Consider the following 21,533-nt stretch of genomic DNA (forward strand, 5'->3'; position numbering starts at 1 on the left):
TTTATTACCAAACTAAACTTTATTTGCACATGAACTTCAGAGCAGTGTGGAATGTAAAATACCTTTGATTACATCGCTGAGTGTGAAACTTCATTCTCATGTTGTACAATAAGTCCAGAGTTCAGAGACACGATCTTTCTTCTTTGGATAAACACATTAACACATTCAACATGTTCTCTGGGGGGTTTCTTCGTCATGTATGAAGTGAGAAATGTTGAGCTTGCCCTAAATATTCACACGACATTGACAGGATCGTTATAAACTTTCAGCTTTTTGTTGTATCGGGCAGTATTTTGGGGAAGATGTGTGCCATATAACCACAGTCCTGACAATTACGCATGCGTAAAGATGAATTTAAAAGCCTTCCGGCTGCTCTCTGTCGCTGTCTGATCGCTTCTGTGGATGAAGAACGTGGCAGAGGTCCTGAAATAAGAAGAAGAGGAGGAACATGTCTCAATGGGACGAAGCATGTGAAGCTTTAAACACTTTACATCTTCAGGCGTCCGTGCGTAAAATACACTGGAGTCTGGATTCATGGCGGTGCTCATTTAAAATGCAGTACTTTGTCTGGGTAGGTGAGTGACAGGTAAGAGGAGAGGGGGAATCCCATCTGGTGCAAGTGATGTGGCCGAGCACCGAGGACCAGAGACGAACTGAAACCTGGGTTCTCCGCGCACGTGTCCGGGTACAAACCGAGGAGGCTGCCGCGCGTCTCGCCGTCATTTTTCGATAAGATGCTGTCGATGCTAAAACCTTTCGATTTGTCCCGGCTCGGAACGGTTCCTTTCGGACTCTCCGACGCAGGTGCAGCCAAGTTAGTGTTTCCTCCGCAGCTGACGGCGCAGAGCGGACCTCTGTCTCTGTCTCTTCCGCTGAACGCGAACCTTCTGTCCTCCGTCTCCCAGCGGAAGGATGCGCCGAGGAGGTGCGCGCCGTCCATCCACAGGGCAGCGTGCCTGGGAGCGGGACCCGGCTCCGGCCGCCTCTCGGTGGATGAACCCGGGAGAACTTTAAGTCTGTGGACGGGACTTCGTGGCGGCTCCGCCTGGTTAATCTCGACAAGAACAGACTTCGTGTCCGCTTGAGTTTCTGTCTCCTCCGCCTCCTGCCTCGCTGGTGCCTTCTCCATCTCCGAGCCAGTCTGGTGCTTGGTGGAGGATTGGGGGGCCCTCGGTGGCCCCGGGCCCTTGGTGCGCTTGTGTCCAGCGGCTCTGGACTCCAAAGCCTCCTGGTGACCTTTCGCCTTCCTCTTCCTCCGCCGGTAGTTTCCGTTCTCAAACATGTCCAGACAGGTGGTGTCCAGCGTCCAGTAGCTGCCTTTGCCGGGCCGGCCCTTCTCTCTGGCCACCTTGATGAAGCAGTCGTTCAGGGACAGGTTGTGCCGGATGGAGTTCTGCCAGCCCTGCTTGTTGTCGTGGTAGAAGGGGAACCGGTCCATGATGAACTGGTAGATGCCGCTGAGCGTCGCGCGCTGCTCCGGTGCGCTCTTGATGGCCATGGCGATGAGCGCGATGTAGCTGTAGGGCGGCTTCTGCGGAGGCTCCTGGCCGGACACGAAGCTCAGGGCGGCGGGCACGACCCCTCCACCGTCCCGCCCGTACAGGTAGATGAGCGGGGGGGCGGACAGGCCCGGCAGTCCGAGCGGCGGCAGGCGGCCGTGGTAGAGAGCCATGACGCCGAGGAGGCAGGGATGTGTCCCGGGGAAAGTGGAGCCTGCTCCCGGAGCTCCTCTCCTCCACTGACTGACTCTCCGGCCTCATGAGGCCCCAGGAAAATGTTAATAATTGCGGTGCGTTTGCTGTGTTATGTTGACTTTGCACCGGGGAATAAATCGTCCATCATAAACACTGTGGTTCTCAGCCCACCCACATTAATTAAAATTTCATTGCGCTGAAACTCCCGGTCCCCCACCTCCTCCGCCCAGCAGCCAATCAGGCGGCGTGTTCTCCCCTCATGTGTTTATAGAATTAGTCGCTTGATAAGTTCGCCCACCCACAGAGAATCAAGCTGTGTTTATTTGGAAAAATTTCCGGGCACCCAATACATAAACTCAGTGATGTGCTGTTTGAAACATCACGTCCACCCCTGACGCGGGGGCTGCTCACACAGAGAGAACAAGCAAACACACAGCGCTGCATGCTGGGAGTTCAGAGGCAAAACAAAAGTGTGGAGCAGAGAAAGAAGAAACTTCATCCGGTTAAAGTAGAAAACATCACAGGAGACGATGTTTGTTTGTTTGTCTGACAAAACAAAAACTTTATTCCAACGTTTCTGAGGAGAAACAGACCCGATAATAATATAATAATGTTCATAATAATAATAATGATAATAATAATCATCAATTATCATCATCACAGTAACACTGATATTGAACTATAACATTCCTGCAGCTCTGAACTTATATTAATCACCACCAGAGCATTAATACCTTTTGTTTTTGTTCTTATTTTATGAAATGTTTCATCACAAAAAGCTGTCTGTCTGTCTGTCTGTCTGTCTGTCTGTCTGTCTGTCTGTCTGTGTGTGTGTCTGTGTGTGTGTCTGTGTGTGTGTGTGTCTGTCTGTCTGTCTGTATGTATGTCTGTGTGTCTGTCTGTGTGTGTGTGTGTGTGTGTCTGTCTGTCTGTCTGTCTGTATGTATGGTCTGTCTGTCTGTCTGTCTGTGTGTGTGTGTCTGTGTGTCTGTGTGTCTGTGTGTGTGTGTGTCTGTCTGTCTGTGTGTGTCTGTGTCTCTGTGTGTCTGTCTGTCTCTCTGTCTCTCTGTCTGTCTGTCTGTCTGTCTGTGTGTGTGTCTGTCTCTCATAGGTTGTGTTTTTAATCTTAATGGTTTATCAGTGCATTAATACACTATGGGCCTGATCTACTGAAGGTTCTTCTTACGCCTTCTCCTCTTGATTTCATCGGTTGTTCTTTTTGTTTTACCCACAGTATTTACTTTCTCGCAGATACTCTCCCATATCACGTTTCTTTGAGTTATATTAATATTTCTCTGCTGAAGCTCAACAACATGTTTGTTTGCCTCTTCCACTAACACCTCCAAGTCCATCACATTAAATTTCGCATTGTGCTTGCTGTCACTCTGCTCTGCGTAACGCTTCATGGTGGAAACCAGTAACACACGCAAAACACTCATTTAAATACCACTGCCTCTACCATGTGTGCACCTGTTATCATTTGTGCAATTATTATTAATAGATCACCCGTAAAACGCCCACCAACCAAACGTGCAATCTGTTATAATACACACGCACTCTTTATCTGGGATCTTAGTAGATCAGGCTCTATTTGATGTAATTTTCTGACATCATAGTGATGTCATGGAGGTATCGTGTCGACCTTTGAGCTTTGACCCCTAAGTTCATCATCATCATCATCATCATCAGGCAAAAATTCCAAATATTCCCTGTTTCGAGCTGCTCGTCTGTTTCCATCACCGCCCGTCACGGACGGATCGACCTGTTTTATTATCTGCGCCTCTGAATCGCTCACTTCAGGCCTGGGTGGTCGTCGCCTGAATCAACATGTTCGACGAAATGTTTCCCAAATAAATTCCTGACGATTCACGCTCGATTTTCTGCAAAAACACGGATCCATCACATGTAAAACTGAAATGATCTCAGAAGCAGCCTCGTGTGTTTCATGTTCCTGTGAGACGCTGCAGGACTCTGCTGCCTTACAAGGACAAACACAAATCCTGTGTTATTTGTGTGTGTGAGCATGATGCTTTATATTATGTATTTTCCTGTTTATAGGTCAATGGAGGATTATAACAACTTTACAAGTGCACACAGCTGGCTCCTGCTTACATTAGGGGTTTGGAGCTTTCAGTGGATAAACTCAGAAGTCGCTCTTTTCCCTGTTTCTCTCTCAGCAGACGGTGATTCACTAACAAATAAAACTAAACTAACATGCAAGAGACGTGGACGGGTCACGGCGAGCAGCGTTTTTCTTTTCTCCCCTTCCATATGGCAGAAGATGCTTTTCATCATTTATGTTAACGTGATAAACGAGTCTGTATGTGGACACTCGAGAGTTTGTAAGAAGCCTAATAACCTGCATCAAGTTCCAAACTCCATGATGTTCAAACATGTAAATCAACATCTGATATTATTTGACGCGATCATTTTATATTTATTAAAATACCACAAGTTTTGAAGATGTCAATATTTACCATTTAAAAGTTTGACATAAGGTTCCTCCTTCAATTAGAAGTATTTCAGTGCATCTTTAGGAAAAGTTTCCAGTTTCCACCTCAAATGAAGTTTGTTGCTTCCAAAGAATGTAAATAAAGATGGACGACGCGTCTGCACTTCCTCCCACAATGAAGCCAAAATATCTCAGATACTAACGCTGCCATCTTCAGCCGAGGTCATACTGATACACTCTCTCGACCAATCAGGAGTCAGTCTCAGCCTGTTTTTACATCATCAAATAACAAATGGAAACCAAACTTATGAGAAACATGAACAAACATCAGTTGGATAATAACGAACTTAAAGGTCCCATCTGCTAACATGGAGGAGGAAGGGTTTATGATCTACACTGCAGCCGGCCACCAGGGGGCGATCAAGATGAATTGGCTTCACATTTTGTGAACTGTCATGTTGTCCATCTTTGTTCCAAACCTCAACAGCAGGTAAAATGAATGTTTGAGCAGAGGTGAAACTTTATTAATATTATCTTCTTTTGTTTTTCTGCCTTTGATGTCTCCACATTTCAAATTAAAGCGATTTACGTGTCTTCACTTCCTGTTAATGTCATTTCTTTGCCTGTTTCTTCTCAGATGCATCAAACCAGTGCTGCACTAAAGTTCCTCAAGTGAGAATCATCTTCTCTCGGGTCTGAATCTTCCTCACTAAGAAAAAATCATCAAAGAACTCAGACCTTCAGAATAAGAGCAGCAGCGGCTCCATGTTAGTGAGATGTTGAGATTCACTGTTAACTTTTCTAATTCCAGGTCGTCCACGTGAGTGTGTGTGGTCTGTCAGCGACGCCTAGTGGACACGCAGAACATTTCCCTCTGTGACTCGACAGTGTTGCATTCAAGTGTTTGAATAAACATCATGTAAAACTTCATCCTTTTTCTATACGTGTCATAAAATAACACATTTTAAAACTATGAATCCATCGGAAACAAAGAGTTGTGTCTTCATTCACTGTGATGAGTTCCTGCTGAAACTCGTCACTTTCCATTAATCTACGGTTACGCAGCAGAAAACATCCCATAATTAACAGGAAAGGTTTTATCCCTCCAGAAAAAGTAGAAATTGATTTACTCATTAGTTTAGTTATAACACAAATGAACTTTGTGTTATTAGACAATATTTATTTAGAGTAAAAAAGTAAAAACATATTTTTCTCAGTGCTTAAAACAAAACATATAAAACAAACTCAGCTGCAACGAACATGAACTGTCTCTGAACCTACGGTGACGTGACCTTGGTGCGGTCAGAGGTCACGGACACGTGGAGCGGGCTCTCTCGTCTTCGGAACCAGATACTTCACAGCCCAGTGCAGCAGAGACTCGCTGACTGGGAGTCCACTGAAGTCCTGCAGGTTCTGTCCGGACACCTGATACGAGTAAGAGAACGTCCGGCCACTGCTGTGAACCCTGGGAGCTTTTCTCCAGGCGCTTCCTGCACTTTGACCCTTTGTGTGACCGCCGCCCCCTTCAGCCCAGAGGCCGGCCTGTGTGTCAAAGAGCCAAGATGGAGGGTCCCCGCTCACCTGAGCTTCCTCCCTCTGCTCCTCCTCACATCTCTGTCTCTTCCCGTACTTTCCGTCCTCAGCCTCCTCTCCGTCCTTCACCCAAATCTCACCGTCTCTGTCCTCGGCAAGGGGATTTTGTTGAGCTGTGTTGTTGCAGCGCTCGTCTGTGGGGGGGGACTTGTCTGCCGGTCTGGACAAAGGTTCTGCTGGACTCACAGGAGATGAGGATGATGGCGCCCCGGCGGTCTCAGGCAGGCTGGTCGAACATGGCGGCTGCTGGTACGGTGGGATGTCGCTGTGCTCTCCCTTGCTGTGCTCGGTTGTCTCCAGGCTGAGGGCAGGAAGTTGCGTGCTGGTCAACATGGCAGCGTGGTCAGGCTTGGATTCAGCGGCGGTGGGCGTGTGCGGAGCGGTCGTTGGCGTTGCATCTAGGGACGCAACAGAGGATGGCGGAGAGTAAATGTCCCACGGGTTGGATAAAAGTGTGATGTGACTGTCAATCACGTGTACGGTTTCGTCCTCTTGATCCACAGGAGAAGGGGAGACCTCATTGGTGTTGGTCTCTACGACAGCTGGCGTGGAAACCAGCGACTCTGCCTCGTCACTGGGAGGCTGTGTGGTCCCTGGGGGGTGTGGTGAATCTGACCTCATGTCCTCAGAGGCAGCAGAGAGCTCACTCTGCCTCCTGCTGACCTCAGGTGGTGCCTGCAGCCGCAGAGCTTCCTCCTCTGGGAGGAGAAGACACTCGACAGGGACAATGAAACGCTTCGCTCCTTTGTATTTCACCCTGTCCACGTCCCAGCCGGTGGCGCTGCAGGGGGCCGGGTGGGTGGGCAGCGGGGTGGAGGTGGAGGGCTGCGGGCTGCTCGCTCCCACCAGCCTCTCCCGAACATCGTCCAGCACCGTCTGCACACAGTCGTGCTGCCACTCCCCCAGCAGCTCCGACAGGTCGAACCCCCCCTGGCTCCTCTGGGACTCCTGCAGCTCCGTGCCCTGCAGCGCCCTCCACGCCTGGATGATCTTCTGCCTGACGGAGGGCAGGGAGGTGCAGCACGGGGTGTTGTCTCGGACCGGACCCGCCGCAGTGGTGGCCAGCTCCCCCACCGACAGGAAGAACCGGCACCTGACCTGCTGCAGGGACACGTACAGCTGGAGCCGGTAGTCCCGGAGGCACACGGTGGCGTTGACCAGGCTGGTGATGCACTCGCGGTCCTCCTGCTCCTGGAGATGCTCCCAGGCGGAGGCGGTGAGGACGGCGGGGAGCTGCAGCACCCCGTCGGACAGGAAGAGGAGCCCGGTGAGGCCCTCGGAGCTCAGAGCCTGGGACTGAGACATCTGACCCACCCCGATCACATGAGCCTTCAGCCGGCCGCCGCCGCCCGCCTCCCCGCTGCCGTAGCCCAGGATCAGGCTCTCGATCCAGGGAGTCAGCTGGTTCCGAGGAGCGCGAGGCATGTTTGGATCTGCACACTGTGCGTCTCCTGTTAGGCTCCGTCAGGGAAACGTCAACGACGCTCAAAGGTTCCTACATCACAACATCTCCACTGGAGCCAATGACGTTATTATTTTTATATTATTATTAAATCATATTAGTTTATTATTTTAACGCGATATATTTTGGTTCTATCGTTGGAAGATGCGCAAAAAAGAACGAGATCTGATACGTAACTGACGTCACAGCGTACTCTGGTTCTAACTTAGCTAGCATAGCATGTTAGCATAACAATAGCGTAGCATAGTATTGGCCTGATTCACAGACGTAGTTGCGCTCTGATCTTTGCGTAATCCTGCGTAAACTGTCTCAATAGTTACGTTAGTTTCAGAGTTTAACGGCAGAAGGAAGTAACTCCTTCAAAGTAAAAGCACATGTGTTAGTTTATGAACTCTTTTTTACATTATAAAAATAATATTTACTAATATTTCATTACATGATGATTTTATAGAGATAATTTCACTATAATACAAACTAATGTCACTAAAATATACAACAACAGCATAAGTGGTTCGAGAGAGTGTTGCTCAAACCGGAAACAGCCGTTTAGCGGAATTCTCATTTTTTAATAAACTTTATTTACAATCAAAGACTAACCAAGACAGATTTCAAATATGGACAAAAAATGTCATAAGCATAAATAAATACATCAGGAAATATATAAAGTGGAAGGTGAAAAGGCTATTTCTGTCTTTATTCATTTATTAATAAGATTTGTTTCATCTGCACATCACAACATGTCTTTATGTTTATGTACAAACAGTTTTACTACTTGCTTGTGTATCATCCTGCTCCACTGCACTTTACTTTATAACATTTCTATACAAACCACTACAGTGAAAAGTGTATATAATGTACATACTCTGCATTTTTATAATAGTATTATTCTTTTGTCTACCTCATTCTGACGTGTCTGCTGCTGCAACAACTGAAATTCCTCGATGTGTGGATCAATAAAGTATTATTATCATCTTATTTATTCATACTTATGTCAGCGTATGTCCTTCATATTCAAGTTGTCAACACAAGAATAAAATTTAAAAAAACAGACTGAGCATGAAGTTATGGAACATTGACAGACAACAAAAGCACAAAATGAATCAACAGAAAGAAAGAAAGAAAGTCAGGAAATAAAGTTCCATGCTGTCATAAATAAGCAAGGCATTTTTCATCTTTACATACTTTCTTAACTCATTCATAAAAAAATTAACATTAGTCTTCTATTTATAAATCTGCATCTGTGAATAAACTCTATATCAAACACATTTATGTAGCATCAAATACTTTGTTATATTAGTTTGTTTTTCTGCCTGATCCCTTGTTCCACCTCCAGTCCAGGTGGGGGCGGTAGTGCGCCTCTAAGCTGGTTCGCTAATAAACACCAGAGAAGAAGCAGTGCAGGCAGCACGCAACACTCACGTCCTCAGTTTCTCTGCTGATCTTCAAACTTCACGTGTGAATAACAACGACAGTAGAAACTTCTCCGTCGTCAGGTGAGAGACTCAAACTTGTCCGGATGAGAAACAACGATGCAACAACTTTAAACTCGTGTAGACAAACATCCGTCTGTGCTCGTGTGTTTTCTGGGATTTAGCCAAACAACCGACGTTAGCTAAACTTTACCTGACGCTGACCAACCAAGCACCTAGCTGCTAACTCGGCTAACGACGCTACAGGGAAGTGCTCTGTATCCAGTGTGTTGTGCTAACTAGCTTAGCCTCCACGCACCAAACCTCGCGTAGGAATCAGGGAGCTCGAGGAGGAGTGATTGTGCTGCTCCTCCAGGTGAGTCAGGGATCTAGGTGGCGTCCCAGTGACGTGTTGTAACTCAGGTGTGACGCACACTGAGGGTGTGGTCGTGTCAAGGTCTGTTTGTCATAATGCAAGTGAACACAGGGACAGAACGATGAGAGGAGTTGGACGAGAAGAAGAAGCTGCTCAGCTCAGCAGGGAACAAAGTTTAATTAAACAATACAAAACTAAAACTATGTACGTTCAAAGGTGACTCCCCTCCCGTGAGCCGGATGACTGATCAGTGGGAGGGTTCAGGTTTCAAACCTCACTGGGTCTGTACCAGTGTAGAGAGTCGATAGGTGAAACCTCCACCAGTTTGTTGTTGTTGTCGTCGTCGTCCCCTGAGTCAAAGTGTGAATGGCTGTTTGTGATGGAAATCTGGAAATACAAGAGGCTGGAAACACCAAATTTGTCTTTGTGTATTTCAATAGGGGCTTTCTGCAGAAAGGATCAACACAGGGAGTCACAGGGATCTCAGAGTGAAGACGCAGGACAGTCAAATGCAAGGATCTTATATAGGAGGACTAAGGCTGTCTCTCAGAACCAGTTCAGACTGGTTCTGTAGGCGCAGGAGAGAGGAATCTAAACACAGGGAACTGATTTACATGTGTTTCCTTTGGAGATAAGCAGACACACATTCAGTTCTTTGGAGAGTAAATAAGTGATAAAAAGGGTGTGGCAGTTTTCAGGTCAACACAGTTCAGACCATAAAACAGTTCAGGTCATAAAGTATTTGGACAGGTTGTATATGTGTGTAGATACAGGTCATAAAACTAACTTTGCAACTACAACATAGGTTTCAACCACGCTTCCAATTGGATCTGTTTCTACTCTGTTTTCTGTAAACAGGAGTGATCAGAACCATTCGGGCGGACATGCCCAACTCGATTGAGCCTGGATCGAGGGTTTCGGACCCGCAGCATTCCCAGAAGCTGCTCAGAGTCCTTCGCGCCTTCTGGCTGGAGAAGAGCTTCCACGATGCTCTGCTGGTGGTTGATGGAGAGGAGCTTCCTGTCCAGAAGAACATCCTGGCTGCTGCTAGTCCCTACATCAGGTCAGAAGCTGTGCTGGCACCAGGTCAAGTCCTCAGATCTGATCAAAGCACTTGTTGTCTTTGTCCATAATGTTAAAGCAGCAGAATGGGCGTGTCCACTTTCTGCTGGGAACGATGAGAGGTTTCAGGTTTCCATTTTTTATAAATGACATGTTCTGTCATATTGTGCTGATTGTTTCCCGTTAGGACCAAGCTGAACTACAACCCCCCAAAGGAAGATGGGTCTACGTACAGAATCGAGCTGCAGGGAGTCTCCATGGCAACAATGAAACAGATCCTCGACTACATCTTCTGTGGGGAAGTGAGTGTGGAGACGTGCTTTTTGTGCTTGTTATGTTTTAGTTGTTAAGGACAAGTAATTGTTTTCTTCTCATCCTAACATGATGTTATAGAGCTCTATTTGGTCTGTGTGGCCCGACCTCCCTCTGTCTCACTGCCTGTGTGTCTGTGTGTCCTACAGATCCGTCTGAGTGAAGAGACCATCCAGGACATGGTGCAGGCGTCCGACCTGCTCCTCATGACCGACCTCAAGTCGCTGTGCTGTCAGTTCTTAGAGAGCTGCATCACCGCAGAGAACTGCATCGGCATCCGACTCTTCTCTCTGCACTACTGCCTCTACCACGTCCACTACGCCGCCACCGAGTTCCTGCAGACGCATTTCCGTGACGTGGGGCTCACCGAGGAGTTCAGGGAGCTGCCCCGGGACCGGCTCTGCGAGGTGCTCGCCATGGAAAAGCTGAACGTGGGCAACGAGAAGCACGTGCTGGAGGCCGTGGTGCGGTGGCTCGCACACGACCCCGAGGATCGCAGGGTGAGTTCAGCTGCAGCGACGCCGTGAGATTTAGGGAGAGATAGTGAAACATGTAGACGGGTGAGTTTGGCTGCCAAAAGCTGATAAGAAAAATTACTGAATGGATGAAATAAACTTTAAATGGGAATTTGTTTTATACATCAAAATCTACTTTAATAACAAACAAACATTAGACTTTGCCGGACAGTTTAATCAGAGCTGTCAGTCAAATCACAGCTAAGTTAGTTTATGAAGCTTTTATTCAGCTAAACGCTGAGTGACATTGATGTTGAGTTAATAAAGGATACAACGGGTCAAACTAAAAGGTTTATTTGTTAGTTTTGTCACCTTTTTATATGTTTTTTGTAAACTTTGAAATACATGTAGTTTATAGGAAATGAGACTTCTAGCTTTACAACATGTGTGACACTGCACATTTGACTGATAGTGATGATAAAAATGAAACCTTTACATTAATTAATGTGAATTTGACGTTCACGCTGATGAAGAAGACGACGCAAACATTTCAAGAATCCAATAATGGATTGAGTCAGCGCTCAGGTTAGAATGAAGTGTGTTTAAGTTCAGGTTTGTTTGATCCATAAAACCCAAAGTGATTCTTATTCCATTTGTCTGTGTAGGTTCACATGAAGGAAGTGATGTCTTCAGTCTGGCTGCAGGCTCTGGACCTGAGCTACCTGAGAGAGCAGGTAAGTGAGATGCACATTTAAAGCAACACTGTCACCTTTACTGAGCAACAGCGCCCCCTGCAGCCACGTGTGATTAATTCTGTTGGGTCTGAGTGAAGAGGTGGAATGTGCTTCATGATGTTATGAACCGTGTGACAAAGTGTTTCACGTTCTTTATGCTGGTTTTGAGGCACAACCCTTTAGTTGCTTACCTCCTGTGCTGCATGGTATCCCTTCAGGCCATGGGGGAGCCTCTGATGAGGGAGGTGATCAGAGAGCACTGTCAGCCCGCGCTGGCGGACGCTGGGCTGCAGGGCGAGGCTCTGCTCGCCGCCTTCAAACCCAGAGGTTACTCTGAGTGCATCGTTCTCGCCGGAGGAGAAGATCGCAAGTGAGTTTCCATTAGTAAAAATGACGACATGAAGTATGAACAGTTTTAATGCAGAATATTCACAACATTGATTTCCTGTTGTGTGAATCACTGAGAGAGAAAAGTGCTTTACAGCGAGATGTCACAAACTGGTGCTGAATTCTTCCTCATCACACTCGACTCACATCCTGTTTGCACTGATGGATTTTGTCCTGAACAGAAGCAGGAAGACGACGGCTGCGACGCGCTGCATGTGTCCGCTGTACGACAGCAACAGGCAGGCCTGGATCGAGCTGCAGGCGATGAGCGTCGCCCGCATCGGCCACGGGGTGGTAGCTGCAGGTCAGGAAACTCACCTACCTCGTGTCCTGAATCAGGTGGAGCTAAGATACTTCCTCTTCAGCGGTCGGTACTGATGTTGTTTCCTGTCCGTTAGAGGGTTTTCTGTTCGTGATGGGCGGAGCCGATGAGAACAACACAATCCTGGACAGTGGAGAGAAATATGACCCTGACTCCAACACCTGGAGCCCCATACCCCCGATGCTTCAGGTATCTTCACCTCTTTCCTATTATATACTTATATTATATATATAAAGATTGTATATGTATATAATACTGCAATACATTTCTTTCTGTCCAATTTCTATCTCTTGTTTTCTTACATTTTACTCTGAATTGTTTATTTCTCTTAAGAAATTAAAATGTGCTGCTGTTAATTACCTGCTCGTCATAAGAAACACTTTGCTGCAGCCATGTTACGGTTCATGCTCCCTTTCATTTAAAGACCACTAGGTGTCAGTATTGATGCAGTGGCGGTTAAGTCAGTTAATAAAATAAGTCTCCAGTGACCACATGAGATCAGATCTCACTAACCTGCTGTATATGCAAAGAAAGTCATACATACTGATGTTCTACGTACAGTCCTCTAAACAGGTCTGATTTTATCTTTCATCAAGATCCACAAACTATTCTCTGAGAAACAAAATGTTGAAAATCAATCTCACAAAGCTGAAGAAAGTTAAAATACAATCCTGGATCCGTCCCCTGATCTGGATCTGCACCAGAATGTAATGAGTTCTCTCCTGACCCGGACCACATCCTTCCACCACGTTTAATTGACATCATGACCTTAGTTAAAATGATGATGTAGAAGAATCAGGCCACACTGAGCCGAGCTGTCAAAGCAGTAAACAGACCTCGTCTATTTCAAGATGTGAATCTTCTCATAACGAGACACCGTTTAACGAGCGGATACGTTTGGATTGGAAACGATTGTTGGATGGATGGAATATTTTTCTTTATATCTTTTTATGTCATAAAAATGCCAAGAAGAAAATATTACCATCCATTAAAGGAGGGTGGAATGACGGACTCGCTCCCGTTGGAACTAGAAGAGGCCAAAAATGTAATTGTTTCCAAATCCTTGACGTTGAGTGAAGTATCACATTTCTTGAGTCGTGCGAGAGGCTCATGAGAGCAGAGCAGACGGAGCAAGATGGTTCCATCATGATCAGAGTTGGAGGACGTAAAATCTAAAGTTTGACAAGGCAACAACCACAGAGTCCTGGAGTCGTCTTATTCCTCTATTTCATTACAATGATCCCACAGGCCAAAGAAAAAGTGGTGAACATTCACATAAATATGAAAACTTAAGGAAGGTTATTCATTTAAAGACTCAGAAGCCGAGCATCTAAACGTGTAGTTGTGCGTGTGGGACGTGGCTATAGTTTGATCGTCATGTCACTGATGCGCAGGCTCGTCAGAACTTTGGCGTGGTGGAGCTGGACGGGCTGATCTACGTCCTCGGAGGAGAGACCAAAGAAATGGAGCTGATCACTGTCGAAGCGTTTGACCCTCACATCAATACGTGGAAGCTGCAGACCAGCATGACCATGATCCGCAAGGTGAACACACACTCGTATCATTGAAATCCAAAGTGTGAACCTCAGTCCACACACTGTGACGTTTTCAGCCGTGTCTGTCTCCTCCCGCAGGTCGGCTGCTACGCCGCCATGAATAAGAAAATCTACGCCATGGGTGGGGGCTCCTACGGGAAGCTGTTTGACTCTGTGGAATGTTTTGACACCAAAACTCAGCAGTGGACCGGCCTCTGTCCTCTGAAAGAGAGAAGGTAAACACAGCCAGTGATTGGTCTGAGCAGCAGGAAACAAAGAGCAGCCGGTGATTTCATCGGTCGATTGACCGAGCCGCCGCCTCTCTGTTCGCGTCCCGTCAGTTTCCTTTTGTTATGACTTCCCGCCAATGACACCACAGTGACACAGACACATCAAAGTGTTGCTGAGGTTCATGAAGTTGCTCAAACGGAAGCTGTTGACTCACAGTGTGAATAATTGTGAGTCACAGACTGCGTCTGCAGTGTCGGGGCTTTGAAGTATCCTGCTTTTGTGTTGGAGCAGGGGAACGTCTCTTCCCGATTTCACTATCCTGGATTAGCCCTTATCCCGTTTTTGAGAAACTCGATACTATGAGTTGTGGTAACTTGCTCTGTGAACTCTAACACGATGAACTGATCCCACCACGATCTCGCCTCCCAATGTTGGAATTAAGGTTGATAAGACACATCCGTTAAGCAACAATGCCTCATTTTCAAAAGCCACCGAACAGGAATAAAAACGGCCTCTTCTCTAGGCTGTGTGGCTGTAACCATGGTAACGTTTAACATCTGAACACAGTTCGAAGTAACCAGGACACTTGTATTCATCATCTACACAATGATATGAATAACCAGTTCCATTACCATATCCTCAAAACTGGGATAAGCCTCATGACCAGAGAACTAGTGCGCATGTAAACGCAGTCATAGACGAACCTGTGAACCTAAGTTGTGAAGAAACGTTTAACAATCGTAACAACATAACGTATCATTAAACTTTGTCCATGTTTCTCACAAGCCTGTTAAATTCCTTGATATTTCCCCCGTCAGGTTTGGTTCGGTGGCGTGTGGCGTCGGCCAGGAGCTCTACGTGTTCGGCGGCGTGAGAAGCCAAGAACCTGACAACCCCGAGCAAAGGCAGATGACGACCTGCAAATCTGAGTTCTACCACGACGAGATGAGAAGGTTGGCGAGGAATCGTTAGCGTCATTTCTCTGCGTTTCTACGATGTAGAAATGTTGGCTTTTTTTATTGTAAATCAAGATGGACGACACATCTCTACCTCCTCCTACTATCCAGAACTGAAGCTCAAATATCACGGATACGAACCATCTTCCACATCTAGAGCCAGATTCTAGATAATGTTGGAAAGTGGAGACGTGTCGTCCGTCTTGATTTAAAGTCTGTGGATACATCTGATCTGTTCTGTTGTGACTGATGCAGGTGGATGTTAATCGACGACCAAACACTGTGTATCCAGACCAGCTCGTCCTTCGTCTACGGGGCTGTGCCCATTGGCGCCAGCGTCTATGTGGTGGGAGACCTGGACACGGGTCAGTTAACCAGCAGCAGGAATCAGTGGAGCTCTGTTACAGCAACGTTTGAACGTCTAACCTTTTTGTGTTTTTTTTTTCCCTGCGTTTACAGGCACAAGCTTCGACTACATCCGCGAGTTCCGCCGCAGCTCCGGCACGTGGCATCGCACCAAGCCCATGTTACCCAGCGACCTCTCCAAGACGGCCTGCGCCGCCCTGCGCATCGCCAACTGTCGACTGTTCCGCCTTCAGCTGAGCCAGGGCATGTTCCGCATCCGGGTCTGATGCCAGGACGCCCCCGGCTCGTCGACCCTGCGTCGTCTCCACGCTCCTCTACTTTTGCACACTGGTACTTTCTCCCTGTTGTAGTAGATGTATGAACACTAAAGTATTGTAATCGCTACATGCTGACGGTCGGGGGGGTGGACCTGAGACCTTTTTACTTTATGACTTGACAGGACAAAAGTTCATCTTAACACATTTTTAACATTATAGGTCTTATTGCAATTTTATTGAGCTAAATTATGTTTTTTCTTTTTAACGTGGAATTAGCAATGTTTTTTCGTCGTTTATAGTGTTTACAGGTGGTTGGTGGAGGGTTTTTAACTGAGAACAACAAATGTAACGTCTGAGCGGAGCTGCTGTGGTGTAGCTGCATGTTCGGTTCTGTTGTGTCGTACGAACGGTGGTGGACATAAACGATCCGGACGTTTACGAAGCGTTCACTCGGTTCCCTGCGCTCGCACTCGCCCTCCTCGTGCTCCAGCTTCAGTTCCTCTCGTCACGCTCATGTTGCTTCTGTGCACATGTGGAACATCTGCTCTCTGGTTTTTTTTGGTGCAGCTCACAAACCAACGGGTGACGTCACAGCGGATTGAAACTTGGGCTTCGTCCACACGACTCCGTTGTTTACAAACAGATCCACTCTGCTACAGATTCGTCTGACACGACTCTGATTCGTCAGGCTCCTGTCACATGACCTCCTTCACTCAGAAGTATGAACAAACATGGAGAATCAATGTGTTACTGAAGCTGTTGTCTTTGCTAACAGCGGTGGATCAGTTCAATTCTCTACTTTACAACTAAACAACTTTTTACATGAGGAGGAGACGAGATGTAATTCCAGTAATCTGATTACACGGGCAGAACATAGTCGTGTGGATGTAGCCTTGATCTGTCAGAATCCATTCAGAGGTCATGTTGGGACAAAGAAGACTGATGACAACTGTGTTATTTTCATGGTAACAATCACGGAAAACATCTTGTGATCCTTAGGGGGTCTCAGCCCCTTGTTAGGAACCTCTCCTCCTCCTCCTCCTCCTCCTCCTCCTCCTCTCTCTCCTCAGAACCACACTTCTGCTCTCTGGTCACAGCTCCCCACTCTTCAGGCCGCTCGTGAACAATGGATGGTTATTATTATTGATGGCCGTTATCCAAGACAAACTCGGCGCAGAAAGACGGAGCTGCCAGCAGCAGCGCCGCAGCAGACACGCTGGCGTTGTGCACACACACATGCGTGCCTGCGATCTATAGGAGTTCACAGGCGTAACCAAGGACTTTTTTTTTTTAACCATGATCGTTCCCCAACGTTGACCAAAGCTGATTTAATATTTTATAATGACAATGAAATTCCTCGATCTTTAAACAAACTTTAACAAACAACGGCTTTGGAAGAAACGCTGATGACGTCCTGCTGATCAGATCGTCAGATCAGAAAATGCAGACACGTCGTTCCGGAGCCAAACCAAAAATAACAAACTGTTCAAATTGCAGGACTTGCTGGTTCGGTGCCAGCGGCCATGGACCATGTTTCACCACATTTTCTGCACGAGTGTCACTTTAGTCCTAAACTTCCCACAGTCTCAGTGTCTGAGGACCATGAAGCCAGAAACTTCAACAGAGTAACAACCTGAGCTATGCAGCAGATTAACAGACAGAAAGCAAACCACAGACTAGTCCCAGCATGCATTGCACACGCTGATTATCTATACATGATGTGAAAGATGATCTGACGTTGGATTCCCGAGAAAACTCAGAGGAAACGATTGTGTGACTTGTTTTTGAGACAGTTTCTGCAGTTTCTCCGTCGCTGAACGTTCACTCAGTGAATATTTGCAGACCAGCGCCTTGACGGGATTGTCAGTTGTTATCATTGTCCGAGCTGCCGGGGCTCAGCCCGTTCAGAAATAGACGTCACTGCAAGCGACACCCTCTGAGCTGTCGGATGCGTTGCTGCCTCTGCGACCTTCGACCTGGCTTTCCAGTCAGTACAGTTTTGGCATCTCTTGACCCCGTTTGTTCTGTGTGAGTTCCAGCTGCTGCTGTCTGTCCGCAGCTCCTGTGTAGACACACACACACACACACACACACACACACACACACACACACACACACACACACACACACACACACACACACACACACACACACTGAGTGGAGCTCACGGAGTCCTGATACAAACACACCTCATCATATTACAAAGCCAACACACCGCACACACACATCAAACACACAGTGTTGGAGCTGAGGTCTCACCAGTGAAGACCAACACCAAGTCTTTAAATTATGAAGTAATGCAACACTAAAACATGACTAAATACAAAGCTTAAGAGAGAAGAGTGCGATCCCATATGACCTCACACCGGGGGAGGAAGTACGAAACGCCACGTTTCAATAACATGTTTCTTCGAATGGACTGAGTGAAAAAGTCCGGAGCGACTGTGTCATACTTCGAGGCCCCCTACCGACGCTTCAAGTCATCACAGATAGTAAAAGAACAGAAAATGTATTTTACACATGGTCCCTTTAAACAAACACTGTAAATAATGAGTCGTTGTGTGGACAACTGAGAAACCTGTTGGTGTTGGGTTGGTGTTATATATAATAATTTCTGCTCAGACTACAGTTTTAAGAAATGAAATTCTAAATTCTCACGGTGAAGTTGACCAACGTGATCCGACGTCTGATTACTGCAGCATCACGTTCCCGTCGCTGGTGACACGTCACAGCAGCTGAGACGATGTCACGTCACCTGATCTTAATTCAAACATCCTTCATTGATCGGTTCCACTTTTCACGGTCGACGGTTCACACTGAATACTTTTCCTCGTCACTCTGAACTCGATGTTGAAGCTTGACTGTGAATGTTGTGCTTCCTTATTTTTTGCACATTCCATAGTGTGTAATCATTTACAGTAAATACTCCAATAAGTTTCTGAGCTGCTCTGTGTCCTAAACACTTGTTCTGACACGAACACCCGATGACTGTGTGTTGTGATACACTGGAAAACACAATAAGGGAAAATAAAAGCAGTGCAAACTGACAGTGGACGAGTTTTAAAGTTATGTCATGAAAGACGTGAAGTGAGACATGTTTCAGTTTGTACTTTTGTAACTCGTACGTGAGGAAGTTTTGTACGATCATGTGTCACTCAGTTACGTCAAAGGAATTAAAACCTTTAAGTGTTTTATCTTCTCACGTTTGTTTCTGTTCTGATACTAAATCTGATCAATTACTCAGGAAAAGATTTCATCTGTTACAGACACCTTTACTGTCTATTAAATACTTTATGCTCATACTCTATACTTTATACTACTGAATATATGTATATGTTTATTTAGTATATAGTGTATATACACATATATATATGCTTACATATACATAGTACATTTACGGACGTGTGCGTATACATACACACAAGCTGAATAGTGATAGCTGAAACGTAGCTGCTTGACCTTTCACCTTTTACATATAGATACAAATACACATATCTGTACATGTATCTACATATCTACTGTATGTGTGTGTGTGTATATAGATATATATATATCTATAGATATATATATAGATAATTTAAAGACTGTCGCTCTGGTCCTGTGGTCCATAACAACAACATTAGGGATCATCCTCTGGGGACCATGAATATCCATTAAAATTAAATGATATTGAAAACATTACAAAATGTGTTGATCCAAACGAGGGATTAACAGAACTGGGTTATCCAGCGTGACCAGGACGGAGGTAGAGTCCAGCTGACCTGGGACCTGTGACTGATGTGAGGAGCAGTGCTGACGGGACATATTCAGAATTTACCACAGAAGAAGTTTACGTTGAGTGAACTTCATCCAGCGCCTCGTTCATACGGAGGGTTCCTCTGATTAGATGTTCGTTTAATCAGCAGTTTGTTACAGAGCAGAATGTTCCTCACCGGATATGTGAGGAGATGTGAGGAGATGTGAGGAGATGTAAACACGTGTCACAGGCTCAGCTGATGATTAGATTTCCTCTTTCATCTTCTTCTGCTGTCACAGTCACAACTTGTCTGGTCTGTTTTGACCCGAAGCTTCTGTTGTCTCGTGTTTTAAATGATAAAAGTTACACGGATTCACTTTCAATCCTCATTTCTTGAATGTATTTCATTTTGAAAAGAAAGAAAGTATTCTGACAACCTACTTCAGGTCCAGTAAATTTCTTCTTTCTTCTTTCCTCTGATCTTAAAATATAAAATATATTACCTACAAAAATTTTAAATAATATATTACAATTTTGCTGAGTTCATATTTTGTCTCTTTTGTCCCTCTGAATTATTTCAGTTTATGGTTCTAAGCTTATCAATTTAAATCTTGACATATCTTTGTATTGATTAATATCAATCTTACTCACAAATTAAATAAATACATTGTGTTTTTTCTGGATCTCCACTGATTCCATGTTGTTTGAATGAAATTATTTCCATTATTACCTAATCAGAGCCTGTTTGTCTCGGTGACCGGTGACACACTCGTTCACTGACTGTTGTAATATCAGGCTGCCGGTGCGTCAGGCGGTCGTCGTGTCGTAACTCGTCTCCTGGCGGTGGAGCGGCCGGAAGGACGGTGCTGATGGGGGACGATGGAAACAAGAGGAGAAGATAAGAATCCTGGAGGACGTCTGTGGGACATCCTGCTGGGAGCATGAAGAAACCCCTGAGCTGGTTGTTGTTGAGCGTTGGGACCCTGGAGATGTGAGACTGAGGCCTGATCTCAGATCTGTCGCCCTCACGCTCGGTCACAGCCTCGCTGCCTCAGGCTCATTCCTCCGGGAGTTTCAGACGCTGATGTCATCACGTCAGATTTTTCCAAAAGCACTCATGTGTTTCAGACATTTTGGACCTAAGGGGAACTTTTCAGTTTGTATTTGAAATGTCCACATTTTACATTCATCCATCAGCTGGAGGATAATCAGTTCAATTCAATTCAATTTTATTTGTATAGCGCCAAATCATAATAAACCTTATCTCAAGGCTCTTCACACACAGGGTCGAGACCTTACAACATTTTTATAGAGAAACCCACAGTTCCCACAATGAGCAGCACTTTGGCGACTGTGGAGGAAAAACTTAAGATTATTAAAGACATAATCATAAAAATAACAACATAAAAATGTGGATAGTTTTAATGTTGTGGTTGATTATTGTTAAACTTCATCTCTTCATGAAATTAAACTTCCTGTGAATCTGCGTTTTCGTGTTTTTAGAAACGGACGAATCAAAGCAGAAGTTAAAGAGGAGACATGAATTGTCTCGTAGTCTTTTGTACAGACTTGACTGTGGTTCTGGTTGGAACATCATGTGTTCAACAACATGAGGGATCGTCCTCTGGGGGCCATGAATATCCATATTTAATATCCGTGTGAACCATCACTTATTGTTTTACTTTGCTCTGCCGCCCGTAGGACAAAAACATTCCCTCCGTGTCCAGTTCAGCAGCTCAGACCTGAACCTCAGGTTTTGTTCCTGTAAAGTCCTGAATACTTTGATGAGCTAAAAGTACTTTGTGTGTAGTTGTGTGGTGAACGGTGTGTAGCTGTGTGAACACAGACGATGATGTGTCTGATAGTAGTCGTGTGAGACGAACTGGAACTGGATAGTGACCAGTTGGTGAGCAGAGATGTTTTTAAACTGTGAGAACTCTTTATTTGGCTCCGATCACGTTGGTCCTCATCAAGCTCTGTGACCTTTTCACATGAAACACCAGGAGAAGATTTGTGAATAAAGGAAATGTGATGATTCTGCGGTTTAGTTGTTTTGTTTTTGTGTATTTGTCTTTGAAAGAATTCAATGTGTTTGTGTTAAATCTGAAAATAAGGATCTATAAAGCTGAAATACAGTGTGTGTGTGTGTCCCTGTACTTGTATCTTTGTGAGGACCATTTGAAGCATAGACCTA

The 21,533-nt window shown here is 45.7% G+C and overlaps 3 protein-coding genes across 3 annotated transcripts; 1 reads left to right on the top strand and 2 right to left on the bottom strand.

Moving 5' to 3' along the window:
* Nucleotides 1–1,854, bottom strand: foxl1 (forkhead box L1). The gene has a single exon (XM_035157813.2). The coding sequence runs from the start codon at nucleotides 1,670–1,672 to the stop codon at nucleotides 545–547; it is 1,128 nt and encodes a 375-aa protein (XP_035013704.2). The 5' UTR covers nucleotides 1,673–1,854; the 3' UTR covers nucleotides 1–544.
* A 3,429-nt stretch (nucleotides 1,855–5,283) lies between these two features.
* acd (ACD shelterin complex subunit and telomerase recruitment factor) lies at nucleotides 5,284–7,448 on the bottom strand. Its single transcript, XM_035157812.2, has one exon. It carries the CDS (start codon nucleotides 7,162–7,164, stop codon nucleotides 5,449–5,451), a length of 1,716 nt encoding a protein of 571 aa, XP_035013703.2. The 5' UTR covers nucleotides 7,165–7,448; the 3' UTR covers nucleotides 5,284–5,448.
* A 1,110-nt stretch (nucleotides 7,449–8,558) lies between these two features.
* Nucleotides 8,559–18,794, top strand: gan (gigaxonin). Its single transcript, XM_035157266.2, has 13 exons — nucleotides 8,559–8,694; nucleotides 9,845–10,049; nucleotides 10,236–10,350; nucleotides 10,510–10,860; nucleotides 11,481–11,549; nucleotides 11,768–11,919; nucleotides 12,119–12,240; nucleotides 12,335–12,447; nucleotides 13,653–13,802; nucleotides 13,893–14,029; nucleotides 14,843–14,977; nucleotides 15,236–15,345; nucleotides 15,440–18,794. The coding sequence occupies exons 2-13, from the start codon at nucleotides 9,871–9,873 to the stop codon at nucleotides 15,610–15,612; spliced, it is 1,806 nt and encodes a 601-aa protein (XP_035013157.1). The 5' UTR covers nucleotides 8,559–8,694; nucleotides 9,845–9,870; the 3' UTR covers nucleotides 15,613–18,794.
* The last annotated feature ends 2,739 nt before the right edge of the window (nucleotides 18,795–21,533 follow it).

The sequence above is a fragment of the Hippoglossus stenolepis genome, chromosome 5 (assembly GCF_022539355.2).
Source record: "Hippoglossus stenolepis isolate QCI-W04-F060 chromosome 5, HSTE1.2, whole genome shotgun sequence".
Taxonomy (NCBI): domain Eukaryota; kingdom Metazoa; phylum Chordata; class Actinopteri; order Pleuronectiformes; family Pleuronectidae; genus Hippoglossus; species Hippoglossus stenolepis.